The 17,029-nt window shown below is 52.7% G+C and overlaps 1 protein-coding gene across 1 annotated transcript; it reads left to right on the top strand.

Moving 5' to 3' along the window:
- The first annotated feature begins 3,866 nt into the window (after window positions 1–3,866).
- Window positions 3,867–16,405, top strand: STX6 (syntaxin 6). The gene is made up of 8 exons (XM_027694809.1): window positions 3,867–3,950; window positions 6,542–6,711; window positions 7,277–7,371; window positions 9,070–9,132; window positions 11,219–11,341; window positions 12,646–12,752; window positions 14,283–14,377; window positions 15,885–16,405. The coding sequence occupies exons 1-8, from the start codon at window positions 3,916–3,918 to the stop codon at window positions 15,959–15,961; spliced, it is 765 nt and encodes a 254-aa protein (XP_027550610.1). The 5' UTR covers window positions 3,867–3,915; the 3' UTR covers window positions 15,962–16,405.
- The last annotated feature ends 624 nt before the right edge of the window (window positions 16,406–17,029 follow it).

The raw sequence follows: 17,029 nt of genomic DNA, 5'->3' as shown, positions 1-17,029 counted from the left end.
CTGTTAGGAACCCAGCTGAGAGTATGGCTGTGGCATGGAACCAACTCTGCTACACAGCAAGACCCCACGAGAGACAGCCACAGCCCCCAGGAGAAGCTTTGGTCAGGCTTCTCTCCTTCCTAGATAACTGCAAGGCTAAGGAGACCTGCTCTATCAGCCCCACCTGGAGCATCCAGCATCCAAGCCTCCTTGGCAAGGAGCAGTCACCTCTCATCATCTTGTTTTTTCTTTTAGCACCTCGGAGCTGCCCCCATAGGTCACCGTGTCACAGGCTGAGCCTCGTGTCATCTGTTCCCTTTGTGCCTCTCAGTGAAACCTCCAAGGATTTGTGAAAAATTAGGTTCAGGATAAACACAGAGAGGACGTGAGTGGGTAGGATTTGATGAAAACCCTCAGGATTTGATGTAAACCCTCACTGGCCACCGCACCCCTGAATATTTAGCTACAGACCAGTGTTTTGTATTGTTATCACTGTCTTAATCCTCCTAAAATCGCCACTGAAAATTTTCAATTTTCACTGAAAATGCAAACAAGGACGAAAAACACCAAAGCGTCTGAAACTCTTTATCACTTCTTCTTTTAGCTGTAAAACTTTTTCAGGGGGGAGGGGGGAAGTCCCCTCTACTTTCATAAATCCAAGTTCAAGCCAATGCAGCTTTTCCCCAAGAGAAAAAGCCACCAAACACATATTCTTTGCACCAGGCTGGTATGGGATCACACACACACATCCCTGTGCATGTACACACACGCCACAAAGATTTTCCTGATAAAAGTTCCAGGGAGCCCAGCTCTTTCCTGCAGACAGCTGGGATTTTGATGAGTTGGCACTTTTTGGTGCAGAAGTGTTTCATCAGATCTTTCCTGACCAGTTCTGCAGCTGTGTGCCGTGCACCCAGCACTCCTCTCCCAGGAGGAATAGGTTAGCTGAGCATTCCGAAAAGCTCCTGAAACTCTCCTTGCTGCTTCCAAGCCCAAAATCAGAGCTTCCCACAAGGAACATGCCCTCCTAAAAAATACATAGCTGCACAGTTGGAGTGGCTTTCAGGTGAAAATCTAAATAATTTACTACGTCGCATAAATTAATTTCCAGCATCAAAGACCAGGTTGTCTTTTTTTATTCCTGGAAAGTTTGCAACTTCCCTAAATTTCAGTAAATAAACCACCTTACCTTCAGCCCTCAACAGCTCTGTGAAGCTTTACACTTTTTCACAAATGGACTCGATGATCTTAGAGGTCTTTTCCAACCGAAATGATTCTGTAAAAAAAGAAATCGTTTTCAATTAAGTGAATAAAGTGCTCACATAATTTATTAAAGGATTTCTGAAATTCCTAGCTACTAACTATAAGAGGCTACGGGAGCTTTTCCCTTTTTCATTCCCAATGCGATGAATATTTCAGGCGGTGCACATGCAGAAGTCATGGGAGGATCATGAGGCTTTGGGGAGTGTAAGGCCTTTAGGGGACAGGGACAGACAAACTGGCCCAGTGGCTCCTTGGCACTCTGTTTGTTCCTGGAGGGAACCTCCCATGCTCAGCACACGTTTGGCAGGGACATCCCAAAACCTGCCAGCGTGGGAAAACCATCCAAGATGCAGCAAGGAAGGGCCAGCAAACACCAGCCCTAAAGCTGCCACCTATTGCACCACACCTGGTGTGGGGCTGGCCGGAGCAGGAGGAGTATTTCTCACCCCCTAAAACTGCAGAAACCGGTTCAACATGTGCCACAGCCTTCCCACCCCACACCGGTGAGGAAAGCTGCTGGGATTGCAAAAGCCAGGTATCCAGTTCCCATGCTGAGGAGGCACCTCTGCCAGTGGGGTTTGTGCCCATTCCCTCAGTGAACTGGCACTGCCTTTGCTCGGCATGCTGGACCACTGCCATGTTTGGGAAGCACAGGCAGGGGTGTGCACTTTGGTCAAAATTTGGGGCAATCCTCCTGGCCAAGCCTCTGCAAAAATCAATCGTTGTGCCAGACTGTCCCGTGGGAGCGAGGCAGGGACATCCCTTTGCAGAGGGATCTCTGCTGTGTGTATGTGGATGGGCACATCCCCCAGCACTCCACAGGCTCCATTCCCCTCCTGCCAGCTGCTCCAAGCCCAGGGCTACCTGTGCTCGCAGCTATCAGAGCCCAGAGATTTAGGAGAGGTGGGAATGAGGGAGGGAGGGATCCTCACCCTGGGATGGACAAAAGCCAAGTGGTACAGGGCTGTTCTCACCCCGCACAAGGAAGGAGGAAGGAAGCAGTGCCTGTGCCTTCCCGGGGAAGGAAGGGCAGCAGGAGCCGAGCAGACTGCCTGTAGCTCCCTCCTTTTTCCTCCCACACTGGCTGGGAACACAGCCTGGATGCGCTGCTCCTCCTGGGAACCATGGTGGGGACCCCAGCCCGGGGCAGGATGGGACCCCACAGTGCCAAGACTCCGGCACATAGGGTGAGAGGGACGTGGGGCCTCAGAGTGCTGCAGGGAGAGCTGTTGGAGCTTCCCTGTGGCTGGAAGTTTCCCCTCCTTCTTGGCAAGTTCATATTACTCATTTTATCAACTAGGACAGCGGATAAGCAAGGAGTGAGAAAGGTGCCTCCAATGCAGGGTGCAGAATAGAAATGAGCAGTAGGTGGAGGAAACCCTTTCAGCAGGAGATCCCTGTGCCTGTGCAGAGCAGGCAAAGGGTTGGGAACCCTTCTTTTTCCGGATTATCTCCACGCTTGGGCACAGGTTTTTGTGTTGTGGCCAATGAACCTGGCTGAAGAGGCTGGCTGGCTGGCTCATATGAGGTTTGTAAGACTGTAAATCCTGTGAGGGAGAAAAAAGTTACTGTCCTGGCTTTGGCATAAAGCACAAAATGTCCTCCACACAAAACAGTCTGGCATGGACAATACTGCTGCTAACTCCAGGTGTGCGAGGAGATGGTGGTTGAACTCCTTACCTCACTTCCTCTCTTCACTGAGAAGGCTGCTTTTTGTTCTTTTTTTTTTTTAATTAACATTATAAATCCACATAACACAAGGAAGAGGACATACACTGCCTTCTGCACTGTCTTGCTGGTGGCACAGTGATGCTGGTGATTCAGTCTGGGGACTGTTGTGGGAAGGCATTAGGTAGGAATATGGAACCACCTCTGTCATGGTAGGGCTGCTGAGACTAGGGCATCAAGGGAGGTGATCCCACCCCTCTACTCAGCCCTGGTAAGGCCACATTTGGAGTACTGTGAGCAGTTCTGGACTCCACAGTGTAAGAGAGCCATGGAGCTCCTGGAGCAGGTCCAGTGGAGAGCTACTGAGTTGGTCAAGGGTCTGGAGAATCTCACTTAGGAGGAAAGGCAGAGGGAGCTGGGCCTGTTCAGCCTGGAGAAGAGGTGACCGAGAGAGGACCTCATCAATGACTGTATCGGAAGGGAGAGGTCAGAGGATGGACCGAGCTCTGCTCAGTGGTGCTGATCCATAGGGCAAGAGGCCACGGGCAGACACTGATCCACAAGAAATTCCACCTCAACACGAGGAAGAACTTCTTTACTGTGCACTGGAACAAGAGACTAGGGAAGGTGTGGAGTCTCCCTCACCCAAGATATTCCAGAACCACCTGGACACGATCCTGTGCCATGTGCTCTGGGATGACCCTGCTTGAGCAGGGAGGTGGGACCAGATGACCAGGAGTGGTCCCTTCCCGCCTGACCGATTGTGTATGTGATTATGCGGGTGTGAGGACCCCGGGATGAACTGCGGGAGCGTCCCTGGCAGAGCCGGGACCGCTCCACGATCCCGCCGGACCGACCACCGCGCGCCATGGCGGGGCGACGTCACCAGACCACGCCCCTATAGGCGGTGCTGCGGGGGCGTGTCCTGATGGAGGCGTGACGGGGGCGGGGCCTGGCGAGGGGCGGGGCCTGTGGGCGGCCGTGGCGTGAGGCGGCGGCAGCGCCATGTCGATGGAGGACCCCTTCTTCGTGGTGAAGGGGTGAGTGCCGCCCGCGGGGGGCTCCGGGGCGCGGCCGGAGCGACCGGGAAGGGGCCGCGGGCGCTCCCGGGCGCGGAGCGGGCAGGCGCGGCCGCCCCGCAGCGCGGGAGGCCCGTGGAGAAGGGAGCGATCGGCGGGCGGGGGTCTCTGTATGGGGGGGAAAATGGCGGCCGGGCCCCCCCCGCGCTGCCGAGGGGCTGAGTGCGGGCACCGCGGGGGTCTGGCGGTGGCGGCCGGGCACGGGAGGCGCCGGGAGCAGGCGGGCGGGGGTCGGGCCGCGGCTGGGCCTCCCCGCTCTCCGCAGGGGCTCCTCGGCCCTGGGTGCAGGTGCGGCCCCGCGGGCAGCGGGCACTGCGGGCTGGCGGCTCGGGGCTGGGAGCCCCGGGGGGCCGCGGTGTCCCTGGGGGAAGGGGGAGAGAAGCGGGGACCAGGCTGTGGGACGGACAATGGCCGTGAGAGGAAGCGAGCGGAGAGGAGTCGGAACATAGGCAAACACAAAGGTGGTCAAGGGAAAATTATTCTTCATAGGGTGAAAGTAGCTCCGTTGGAGCTGCTGGAGAGAGTCCAGCAGAGACCACAAAGATGATTTGGGGTCTGGGGCATCCCTCTAATGAGGAGAGACTGCAGGAGCTGGGCCTGTTTAGTCTGGAGAAGAGAAGACTGAGAGGGGATCTCATCAATTCACATAAATGTCTCAAAGGTGCCAAGAGGCTGGTGCCAGACTCTGTTCAGTGGTGCCCAGCAGCAGGATGAGGAGCAATGGCCATGAACTCAAACACAATAAGTTCCACTTCAATATGAGGAAGAACTTCTTTACATTGAGGGTGGCAGAGCCCTGGAATAGGCTGCCCAGGGAAGTCGTGGAGTCTCCCTCCCTGGAGACATTGCAAACCCATCTGGACACATCCTGTGTCACCTGCTTCAGGTGACCCTGCCTTGGCTGGGAGGTTGGACTGGATGATCTCCAGAGGTCCCAACTCCAGCTATTCTGTGATTCTGTGAAAGCACTGCAGTCTCAAAACACAGCCCGGGGCCACCTTCAGCTTTGGCTGGGGGATGGTCTTCCGCTCCATGTCACAATGTAACAGCGCTGAGGAGCAGCAGAGAGGCTCGTAGGGGGGTGATGGGGGAAGGCACGGGAGTGCAGGAGGTGTGGGAAGGGATGCTGGTGCAGCCAGGGAAAGTGAGTCCCTCTGCCAGGTTGAAACGGTGCTAAGGGGAAAAAATAGGAGTTGCCATGGGTGGGGAACAAATGTCCTGTCAGACTTTCCAGAGAGATTCCTGCGGCATTTGGGGAAGGGCAGGGAGGGGAGAGGGGATGTGCTGCCGCTCCCAGAGTTAATTATTACCTGGCAGGTCTGAGGGGCTGGTGGTTGTGGAGCCAACTGGAGTTGCATTTAACTTGCTTTCCTGGTGTCTGTAACTCTTCCCGTCGGAGAACATCCAGCTCTGCTTTACATTCCTGCTTCTGGGTGCTTCCACAAGTGTGTTCAGATGAAAAAAAAAACCAACACAAAACCAAAAGCACTGCTGGCAAGTAGTGTAAGGAATGAAGTTTTCCAGATCCTGAGTGTGGGTTGCTGACTTTAGGGCACTGGATGTGGCAGACTCGGAGCCGTGGGCGTGCGGGAAGAGGAGGGGCACGCACTGGGGCACTGAGAGCTGCAGCTCAGATAGCAGTTTGAGGACTTCAGGCCCTGGTGTAACGCTGAGAGCTGCAGTCCTGGCACCCCTGCAGGGTGTGGGCTCATCTCATCTGTCCTGAGCTTCTCCTGGTGTTAGCCTGCTTTCCTTCACTGGGGTGAAACACCTGCATCTGACATGGATGCTGTGTGCAAGCTCATGGTGGCCACCTTTCACACCAGCACAGTCTGGTCTCGACTTCATTCCTCACCCCAACTCCCTGTGAACCTGGGGGAGCAGTTCACAGCTCAGGATCCCAGAGTTTGTAAATACAGATAACCACACTGAGGGCCCACCACCCAAAGTTACAAGCCTGCTTGCCCCAGAGCAGTGCTGTCAGCAAAGTCTTCCCCTGCTGTGAGTGCACTCGTCTCCAAAAGAGCTTAGAGCAGCAGAAAAAACTTGTGTTCCCTAAGCCAGCGTAGTAGGGCTGTGTATTTTTTTAAATGCTGAATTAAAATAAACAGTGCTGCACTCAACAGTCTGCCTGGCTGTGTTGTGGGGACAGTTCCTGTGACTCTGTGTGCCCTTGGGGTATCTTACATGGGTAGTCAAGAGCCTTCAGAGGAAAACTGTTGAAAGGAATGCAAAACATGGATTGCCAAAGAGCTGCCTCTTTCAGACCCTCTGCCCTGGCTTGCCTGTGTGACACTTCCCCTGAAGAAATAGGTCCCTTCATTAATAGCTGTAAGTTGCTACTCAGCACCTTGTGCTGCAGCAAGAGACAGGATTGTCCAGGAGGTAGGGCACATCCTTATTTTACAAACCAAACTAGTTGTTTGAAGGAAAGATGTTTGGGAGGAAGCCGTAGCTTCCCTGCTCAGCTGGACACGGGGCTGTCCCAGTGTCACTGCTGCGGGGCAGCTGATGATAATTCCTTGGCTTCTCTTCACTCCCCCCGGCTGCAGGGAGGTGCAGAAAGCCGTGAACACTGCCCAGGGGCTCTTCCAGAGGTGGACAGAGCTCTTGCAGGATCCCTCCATCGCCACGAGAGAAGAAATCGACTGGACCACAAATGAGCTCAGGAACAACCTGCGGAGCATTGAGTGGGACCTGGAAGACCTGGATGAAACGATTAATATCCTTTCTGTGGTCCTTTGGAGGTAGGGGCTTGTGGTTCCCAAGTCATACTAAATCCCCAAGTACCAGTGCTTGCCATTTTTTGCAGAAATCAGGACTGTTTGGGATTGAATTTTACATTTACATTTTACTCTTCTCAACCTGCAGATGAGAAATTAAGGCAAGGATTTTCCCTTTGCCTTTTTGTTTTCCTTTTTACAAGGTATATTCCGAGATGCTTTGTTCTAGAAAGCCTATTGTGTTGTCTGAATCTGGATTTCTGCGGAGTCAGTCATACTCTAGGCTGGCTTCCAGAAATACTCCTTTTCCCTTGTGTTCATCTGAGCGCTCCTGAAAGCGCTGCACAGCATCACAGAACCAAAAAAAACACATGGAAAGGAGGAACCTACCGCTGGTGCATGGTACATTCCTGCCATGCCTGTTCTTCCGTCCAGTGTTCCGTACTTCGCTAATCAAATTTTGGGAACAGGCACAGAACAATGGCCACTTGGCACACTCGGGGTTTTGTGTGTCCATGTGTGCACCCAACACCACTTCCGGGCACTCCTTGACTCGCTGCCCACGCATTGTTGAGGCAAACCCGCGGAAATTCAACCTCGATGCGACGGAGCTGGGCATCAGGAAAGCCTTCATCACCAGCACACGGCAGGTGGTCAGGGTAAGGAATGGGGTCAGAGCCTGGGGAAGGCAGGGGGGTTAAAAAAAGGTGGTTCAAAAAAGTCAAGCTTGGGAGCTGAGAATAAACCTGCTACCTGCTCTGTCCCAGGCTTCTCCTCTTCCCCGTGCGCTCCCGCCTGGGGCTGCCCAGGTGGGTTTGGGAGGGTCATGGCATTCCCTCCTTTTCTGCTGCTGTCCCCGGAAGTCTTCACACCTCTCTTACAACAGTGAGCCTGAGAATGTGTAGTAACTGGGGGGGAAGAGTAAAGACCCTGCTGTGATGCAGGGGAGGCTGGAGCTTCCCTTCAGAGTTTGGGGAAACCACAACTGTCCTGACCACTTGTAGCACTAGTTTTCAAAAATAGGGAGACCACTTTAAACACTGGCAGATGGTTACAGCCTGGCGTTATTGACATGGTGACTTCAACTTCCTACCCCTGAAAAATAGGCCAAGCAACCACTAGATTTATTTTTAACTCAAGGAGGATTTTTTTTAGTTTAAGATCACACTTCAGAAGCAAAAAGGGGATTTTAACAACTTGGTAGCAACAAAAAAAGAAGAAATGTCTTCCCCAAAGCCTCGCTGCCTGGTAACAAGCTGCTAGTTAGGAAGTTTTCTCTCTATTAATAGCCGCACTGAGTTTCTGCTGCCCCTCATGACTCTGATGTTCCTGCTCCACAGAATGCACTGCTGTGGCTGGCAGCAGGCTTGTAACCCCACCTGCAGTCCTGTGGTCTGGGTGCAGTTCCTAAGGCTTACCTGGGAACTGATCCCAAAACCTCGCTGGCCCCAGGTAGCAGGTATGTGCTCGCTGCCTTGCCCCTGGTGTGGTCCACTCCCAAACAGGCAGGATCAGGCAAGTCTACTCTCTGGTCCTCTTCACCTGGCTGAAAACTGCTGGCTAATGGCTTTTGGAGCAATGTCTCCTGCTGGTAAATGAAACTGGTTAGTGGCAGTGTGCAGCTGACTTCCAGTTTTTGGGGACGAATTCGTGATGTGCAGCAGCACATGCATTATTAGCCAGGGAGAAGTAACCGATGGGATCTGGTGCTCTTGAGTGATAAGTTGCACATCTCTGAACAGTAAAACACACCTGAATGCTCTGATGACATCAGAATTGTGCTGGTGGATCAGCCTCTGCCAGATCATGTTGACTACTTGCTAATCTATAAAAACTAGACTATGTTATGTTGAGATGGGGAGCCTTCTGTGGTTAGTGACCTTCTGCAGGAATTTCACAGCAAAAATTAATTGGTAAGGAGAAAACCTAGGCACAGACAGAGAGGATGGCCACACGACAGGAAACCTACCTCATCCTATGCAATACAAAACCTGGGAACAAAGCACAGGGGTTTACAGGCTTCCAAGGCCTTAACGAACATTACTCTTCCTTATGCTCCATCAATGGGAATATTAGTTTATTATACAAATCAAAGTGTTTCTGGTTGTAGTAGAGCAAAATGAGTAGTAAATAAGGAATATTATCAAAATATCCCATTGCTATTGGTTTTAGCATTAGTAGAACAATATGAACTGCAATGAAACTTTCTACGATATCTTTCCAGACTCTTCAAAACTCCACATTCTCAAAGAAAACCTCCCTTCCCTTGCTGGGTATAGACAGCCCTGTAGCACCCTGGAACTGCCTGTCACCTCAAATCCAATGCTCACATGCTGCTTCTTTTGTTGAACAAACAGGATATGAAGGATCAGATGTCCAACTCCTCCATGCAAGCGCTGGCTGAAAGAAAAAACAGGCAGGTGAGAGCCAGAAACAGGCAACATATATCTGTTACAATGTATATCCTGTCTGTAGTTGATTCCCTTATAAACCTTTGTTCTGGGAAGGGGTTTGCACGTGTGGGCCGAGCTGTGTGTTTGAGCCGTGTCTGTTTGGCTGACCTGGGAGAGCTGGTTCTCGCAGGCACGTTGCTGCCACCCTTTTCCAAGCCTGTCTCTCAAAGCAGTAAGTCAGCACTCGCCATCTGTCTGTGTCCTCAGATCTAGTTGTGTACAACTGTCACCGTTGCATCATCCCTTGGAAAGGGAAATCTCCCTCCTCCTCCTCGGGGGAACCGCCTCAGAATCCATGTCAGTGAATGTAATCCTGCTCTCTGCTGGATTTAGGAGCCAAGATGGTGCAATATCCTTTTGCACAGCTGCCTCCCATCATAGCCATGTGAGAAGATGGAAGAAGCTCAAGGAATCTTGGATTGTCTGCACTTGTAATCTAAGGCACAGAACTAGATGCAGCTTGTGCTCCTTCCTGGCTGACAGGGAGGCTGTAAGGAGATCCCGGAGCTGACTTCCAGAGCCATCTCAGTAAAGCTGGTGTGCACAGTTCACTTGTCTGTTCTGCATCAGCCTTACCACCTGTGGCAAAAATAACAAACTGCAACAAGCCACTGAGAAACAGAGAGCTGGATCCTGAGCTTGTCACAGGGCTAATTGATGTGCTTGGCAAACACTCGAGGCAGCAAAGTCCCTGACACCCTTGCTCAAACAAGCCTGTAGCTTTCCGTGGGATTTGTTGCTTCCCTTTGCACAAGGTTCCTGCTGGCCGTGGGAGACCATATGGCCCAGCTCATGTGGTGACATCTGGTCAGGAAAACTGACTTCCCCTTGCTGCCTTCCTCTCCCTTCCCAGCCCCTCGCCTTCCCTCCAGCCCACAAGGCTCATGCTGGGCTGCAGAGGCTGCTGGACTCCATGTCTGAGGAGCTGCTAGTGCTGACCTGACCCTCACAGCTAAGGCTGGCAAACAGGCCTCTCTATTGAAGCTGCAGCAAAACTAGTGCACAGCATTAAATACACAGTAGCTGCCACAAACTGGAGGGAACCAGGGGCTCGCTCAGTGTCAGGGGAGCAGACAGAGCCAGATGTCCTGCTGGCTTCCTGCACGGTCAGACTGTCAGCTTTCCTCACCCCTCCTTGAACCTTATAAGGCAGATGAACCAGAAAGACTGTCTAGTTTTCAACCTGACAGAGCAACCTGGTTGTTGTCTTGCTTTTCTTCACAAATACTCAGTCATCCCCTCCTGCCCACGAGCAGGGGCTGCAGGGTGGTCTTGTTACAAGTCAGCCTTGCCTCCACACTGGTGGGCGCAGCTCCCTAACTCATCCCTACTGCAGCAGGGTGCAGCTCCTCACCTGCAGGTCATGTGCATTGTCCAGCACCTGTTGCTTGTGTTACTCCACTTCCAGGGACCAGACATACTCAGCTGGAAAGCTGCATCTCTGCTGGCTCTGCACAAGCTTTCCTCTGTCCGGGTTGTAGGGCAGGGAGCAAGTGTAACCTTGTAAGCTGGCAGCTGAACCACCTGCTGGAGGGACAGGCAGCCTGGATCATAGAACATAAGCATACAGCACTGTTTTGGTTATATTGCACTATCTTACTGTCAGCTCAACTGGTTTAAGTACTTTATCCAGACCCTCTTAAGCCCCTGTCATTAGCAGCACAGCGCTCAGTTCGAGCTGTACATCTGTTAACACAATATATCCGGATACTTCCCAGCTCACATGTCCCAGCACACAGTGCTGTGCCTCTTGAGCAGGCCTTTGCTGGTCCTTTGTGCTGTGCAGACCTCCTGCCATACTCCAGCTCTCCTGCTGCTGGAGAGGCATATCTGCAATACAAGGCTGCAGAGACTTCCCAGGCTGGCATTTTGGCATTGTATTGGTTTAGTCCATGACAGAAGTTTGGCTGAGTAGCAACAGAGCAGGAGGAAAGGGATGCTCTGTGTGTGTGTGTGTACAGGAGTGTTGCCTTGTCTGCCTTCCCACTACACCCTGCAGATGGGCTGTGAGCAGACACAAGGGTGTTGCTAAGGGCTCTCTGCATCTGTTTAGGCACTCCTGGGAGACAGTGGGAGTCAGAGTTGGAGCTCTGGACCTGACAAATACAGCCGTCTGGACCGGGAGCTGCAATTAGCAAATTCACACTTCATCGAGGAGCAGCAAGCACAACAACAGGTAAGGCAGCTGGCACCATGTGGAATAAATAGCTTTGCTGCCAAATGGGTGCCGGGGGGATGAGGTACAGGCAGTGAGAGCCAAAAAAAATCCAGTCCTTGGCTGGTCTGGATCCAGGAGCCTGACAGTCGTCTTCTTTGCTTGTGGCATGTATCTTTGCATGTGTTTCCTGTACAGCACAGCTTTGGATGCATCTTGGCACTGAGCTTTTAACCTTTGAGGCATGAGGCTTCTGCTCTGTTTAGAAGGCAATCAGCATGATCTGGATTATGTAGCATGCTGAGCTGTAATAGTACAAGGATTGCTGAAATCCTTGGAAGAGTAGAAACGTTGCAAACAGAAAAGAAGCCGTTTCTCTTATGCAACTTCCCCCAGTTAAAAAGTGTTTGCTGTTGTTGTTGTGCATCTCCCTCGGAACAGGCTGGGAGCAGGAGCACGCGCCTGCTTCCTTTTCCTGCCTTTGTCACCGTGAGATTAGTGAGAAAGCCTGAGCTTTGGGAGAACCCCTGGCGAGGCACTTCCCAGCTGACACTTCCCAGCTGACAGGGGAGTTTGCCTGGAGAAGTGCCCAGGCCGGGCACAGACCATGTGCAGCAGCCCAGCCAACTACAGGCCTTTACTCAGGCAGCTTCTCAGAGGTGGCAAACTCTGCTAAATCTCCTGACCTGTGACGCCTCCCCAGCTTCCAGAAGTGTTTTACCTACTGACTCTAGGAAGATAAATAGATTCAGAAATAGGTAACTAGGGTAAATCTAATCCTTAGCATGACTCTGTCCTGAAAATGACTTAAAACATCAGCAGACTTATTCCTTTGGCACATGGAGCCAGGCTGGCTATTTTTAGCTGTAGAAGCTGCAACAGCCTCTTAACTTGCATTAACCCCTTGTTAGCTGCAGCATGTTCCAGGTTGCATTTCCCAGGCACAGCATCAGCATGGCTCCCAGATGTCCTCTGCCGTACTTGCTTACCTTGCCAAGGTTTTGATGACCAGTTCCTGTGGCTTCCCACAGTCGCTTTAGCTGTGGGTGCAGTGTGGCCGAACTGAGGCTGGATTTGCAGGGATGTCCGGAGGCTGCAGCCTGCTGTGCCATGGGGATGCCATGCCATGGAGGCTTTCCTGTGGCTGTCACCTCTCCAGCATTTCTTAGGAACGCGGTCCTCATTCCTGGTGGCTTAAGTCTGAGCCCAGGCCTCACAGCTGATGTTGGCTGAGCAGCAAGTGCCTGTCCACTGGATCAGCTGGTTCCAGCCCAGCTGCAGGAGGCAGACCTGTAACTGCCCGTTTCCCTTCTCTCTGGCCCCAGTTGATTGTGGAGCAGCAAGATGAGCAGTTGGAGCTGGTCTCTGGCAGCATCGGGGTGCTGAAGAACATGTCCCAGCGCATTGGCGGGGAGCTGGAGGAGCAAGCAGTGTAAGTGTGGGATGTGGCAACAAAAACCCAGTATGGGGTTGGCTGCAACACAGCTGGAGGTCCTCAAACACCTCTCTCTGCCTCTGTTAGGGCCTTGAATTTACTGGTCCCTCAGGCAGCCTCTCCCTGCCAGCCTTTGGAAAGCATTTTGTACTGTAATCTGCAAGGATCCAACTGCAGCCTCCTTCATTTGAAAGCCTGCACCTAGGGCAGGCTTAGCTGCCAGCTTACCTTTCCTCCTCTTCTCTTTCCACATGCTCCCCCTCAGGCAGCCAGCAGACAAATAAGAGAGGGAGGTGCTGTGTAAGGGGGGATACTGAGCACTTCCCCACTCCACAGGGTTTTGTGCTGATAACTGCTGGAGCTGGGAGCTCTCAGCTCTGCCTCGCTGCCCTGAAACACACAACAGAGGTGCTCTTCATCATTAAAGCTAAAAATAGCCCTCACCCACGCAAAGGGTTAAAGGGCAGCTCACAAAGTCATTTGCATCCACCCATTTACATATAAATTAGATTTCTCTCCCAGTTCTTGTCCTTTGCAAACAAGTTCCCAGTTGTGCAGGCTAACAGCAGTGCTTCCAGAGAGGCTTGAAGGGTTCATACCTAAAAACCCTCCTTGTTTGGCTGGTAGGAGTCTGGAGGGCCATGCCACTTGTGACGTGGTGTCGTCTTTGATGGAGAGGGGGGACTTTAAACCCACCCTCCCTGTGAAGTCCTGCAGTGTGAGAGTCCTCTGCTCTCACAGAAGAGGTCAGTGTGGTATGTCTGTTTTCAGATAATCACACAAGCCATCGGTGCTTGCTAGACTAGCACACAATTACCACAGTGAGGTTTTTACAACTCTTCCCTTCTCCCCACTGAATGAAGGTTTAACAAGTGCCCTAGAACTCCAGATGAAGGAAGCTGTCCTTTTAAACACGTTAAGCTTTAAAGTCCCACTGGCTGGAGACAATTGGATTTGTACCTTGATTCTGGATGTTCAGTGGCATTGATAAAGCATGGATTCAGGAAGGCTTTCAGATTCATTGCAGTTGCTGAGTGGAAGAAGTAGAGAGGTAACTTCCACGCAGAGCTTAAAAAGCACCTTCAAAGCAATTGCAGATCTCATTCCCGCTTGATACATGACTGAAACAAGATTTTAGCTTCCACTGCAAGCCTTGAACAAGAAAAGAGATTTAAAGTCCAAGCTGGCACCTAGATCTGACTAGTCTCTGCTAATCACAGATTATAAATGAGACTTTCCTCTTGTAAGGAGGAAAGCCCGCCCCTCACCTTGCAGATGCGTGAGAGCTCAGCTGCAAACACACAGCAGGGATCAGTCTGACAGGAGTCCCAAATTACTTCCCGCTTCCCACCAAAGCAGAGCTGCTGCTTCAGCAGGTTTTTTCTCCCCTTGGGTGCTTCCAGGAGATTGAGGCATGCTCATTTTCTCTGCCAAAGTGTGATACTCTGATCCCATCAGTGTTTTGATCAGTGTGTGTGAGCGCACTGTGAAATCCTGCCGACCAGTGTCCTGCTTCTGTGTCCCCAGGATGCTGGATGACTTCTCCCACGAGTTAGACAGCACTCAGTCGCGGCTTGATAACGTCATGAAGAAGCTCGCCAAAGTGTCTCACATGACGAGTGGTAGGTCCTGGGAAGTGGGATCCAGTCCTGGAAAGGCAGGGATAAGCCTTCAGATCTTCAGGCTGGGACACTGTGTGCTCCCACCCACCCAGCAGAGGGGAGGGAGCAGCTCTCAGTGCTTGAACGAGGGGGAGGACTTCCCAGCCCAGCAGCTGCCTTTGTTTTATTTACAGATGCCTTTCTATTTATGCCACTACTGCTGGGAAAATCCCCTTCTGGCTGGTAGGAGGGGAAGCTCTGCAGCCTCCTGCTCTGCTGCAGTTTCCCGTGCTGCCAGTGGAACAAAAGCTGTCAAGGTGCCATTAACCCTGGTCACTGTGTGTGGCTTCCCCCACACCGGAATGCCTGCGGCAAGCCCCTTCCCAAATCCCACCTGCCCTCGGGCTGCTGGCGCCTGCAGGCCTGTGGTTGATCAGATCAGCTGGTGGAGGAAAGGGCTGAATTCTGTGCTGAACCCAGAGAAAAGTCCTTATAAGGCTGTGCCTGAAGCCGGTGGGCTGGCGGAGCGCCATGGGCAGAGCAAACAGGAAGCCCGGCGTGCCTGCCGGGAAGTCCCCCGCCGCCAGCTCGCCTCTCCCAGCGCTGGCGGGGCGCCCGGCGTCACCTCCTCCAGTACCCCTCTCCTGTGGGTGCTCAGGTACCTTCTGAAGGCAGCAGCCAACCAGGACGAAAAGCATTCCTGCTCTGCGGGATTAGGCTGTCCGGGGGATTTATGGGGTGGTGGGAATACAGCCCTAGAGAGACCACTTGGAGTGCTGACAGTGCACTTTGGGTCACCAGTAGCCCAGCAGCAGCACAACCGCTGGCAAACCTTGTGTATCTGCCCTTTCCTCTGGGAAAACCCATGAATCATTGCAGAGTGTTTCCGAGTGTTGTGAAAAGAGCATTTCTGCTGGCATCTCGTACCAGGGCCGACCAGGAGAGCTCTTCCCAGGGTAGCTGCTGAGCCCAGGAGTTGGGGGGTGCCAGCAGCCCTGTTCCCACTGCTGCACCATTGTCTGACAGGGGCAGACAGCAGCTCTCAGAGGCAATGCAATGTTGAGCCAATGAAGTGTAAAGATGTCCAGGGAAACCTTATTCCTGGCCCTCTCCTAAGGGGAGCTGCCACAAGCTCTTCCTGGCAGAGCTCTTCAGGGCAGCTTTCACCAGATCCCTTCTTGTTCCTCTAGCAAACAGATTACTCCATGAATGAACAGCGAACATGGCAGCTCTCTGCTTGTTCCTTCCAATTGTCTTTGAACCAGCTTATCAAATCCGTTTGAACTTAGTTGGGGAGAAACCTCAGAATTCTCACAGCTGTTCCTGAAACCCGATGTATCCTGGAGGAGAAAGGCTGTGGCGTTGTATCTTGCAGTAAGGCATGCTCCCACAGGAACTGCTGTTTTGGCTTGTTATGGCTTTAAGCTTCTTAAGGCTTTGAGCTCCTAGCAGTACAACAAAGGAAAGTGCTCCCCCAATTTTCCTTCCCCACTATAGCAGGAAGACTGATGCTTCCTTTTCCTTCCAGATCGACGGCAGTGGTGTGCAATTATCGTCCTCTTCATCATCTTACTGGTGGTGCTCATCCTGTTCCTTGTCCTGTGACGGACTGAACTTCCTTGGACGCCCCCTCCCCGCCCCCTCGCCCCGGCAGCACGGGGAAATGAAACTCTCACTGTTTCCGTCCGCCCACAGAGATCCCCGGCAAGACAACCCGCACCCAGCTCTCACCATCCTCCTCCGAGGACTGCGGCTCAGCTTTGCCGGCGTCTCACCTGGCCCCGGGGAGAGGGGCTGGAGGACTGGAGCTGCCTCCTCCCCTGGTGCGGTGTGATCTGGACCTGAGCTCCAGGTCTGGACCCGGGGAGCTGGAGGGGGACTCAAGCCGTGCGTTTCCACCCGGTGCAGGTAGGAGCTGGTCACGGCGGTCCCGAGCCGCCTGCGGTGGAATGCGGACACAGAGCAGCGAGCCCTGGGGAGGACGGGACAGGGAGGAGGAATTAATGAATTCACTGAGCATTACAAACCGCACCAGCCACGAACGTTACCGAGCAGTGTAAGACCCCAAGAGCCGCGGCAAGGGAGGGGAGGCCTGGCCACACTCCCCCTGCCCCACGCCGCCTCCCCCCTGCCGCGGGCCGGCTCTGTGCCGCTGACTCACCTCTCAGAGAGCACGGTGAGTCCGCAGCAGAGCCTTCCCACCCTCCACACCTGGGCAGAAGGCAGAGCCGGAGGGTCTCGTGTCCTGCCATCGGCCACCCGGTCACCGTTAGACACCCCAGAGCTTTAAACTTGGGTTGCTGCACGCCAAGCACTGGCAATCAGCCGTGAGCAGGAGAGGGAGTGTCTTAAAGCTTTTAAAATTGCCTCCCTCATTATGCAGCCTCTGAAGCTCGTTTACTGATGCTTTCCTTGCCCTTGTATAACTGAGTCACTGCTTCTGTTTAACAGCTGCTTCCCTTTGGCAAGTGATTTGTCAGGTCTAAAATAACTTATTTTTTTTAAGGAAAAAAAACTCTGAAGATTTTTTTGATGACCGAGCCACGTTCTCTCTGCGGGTGCACGACATGCATGATCAGAGAAACAGTGCTCAATGATGTATTTTAAGTGCATATGAACTTGTAAATATGATGTCTTAATTTTTCCCAACCATTATTTTTTGGACACCTCCAT

The sequence above is a fragment of the Neopelma chrysocephalum genome, unplaced genomic scaffold (genome assembly GCF_003984885.1).
Source record: "Neopelma chrysocephalum unplaced genomic scaffold, ASM398488v2 Primary Assembly neopelma1_98, whole genome shotgun sequence".
NCBI classification, from domain to species: Eukaryota; Metazoa; Chordata; class Aves; order Passeriformes; family Pipridae; genus Neopelma; species Neopelma chrysocephalum.
Note: the sequence above shows the minus strand (reverse complement) of the source record. Positions and strands in the feature narration are given on the sequence as shown.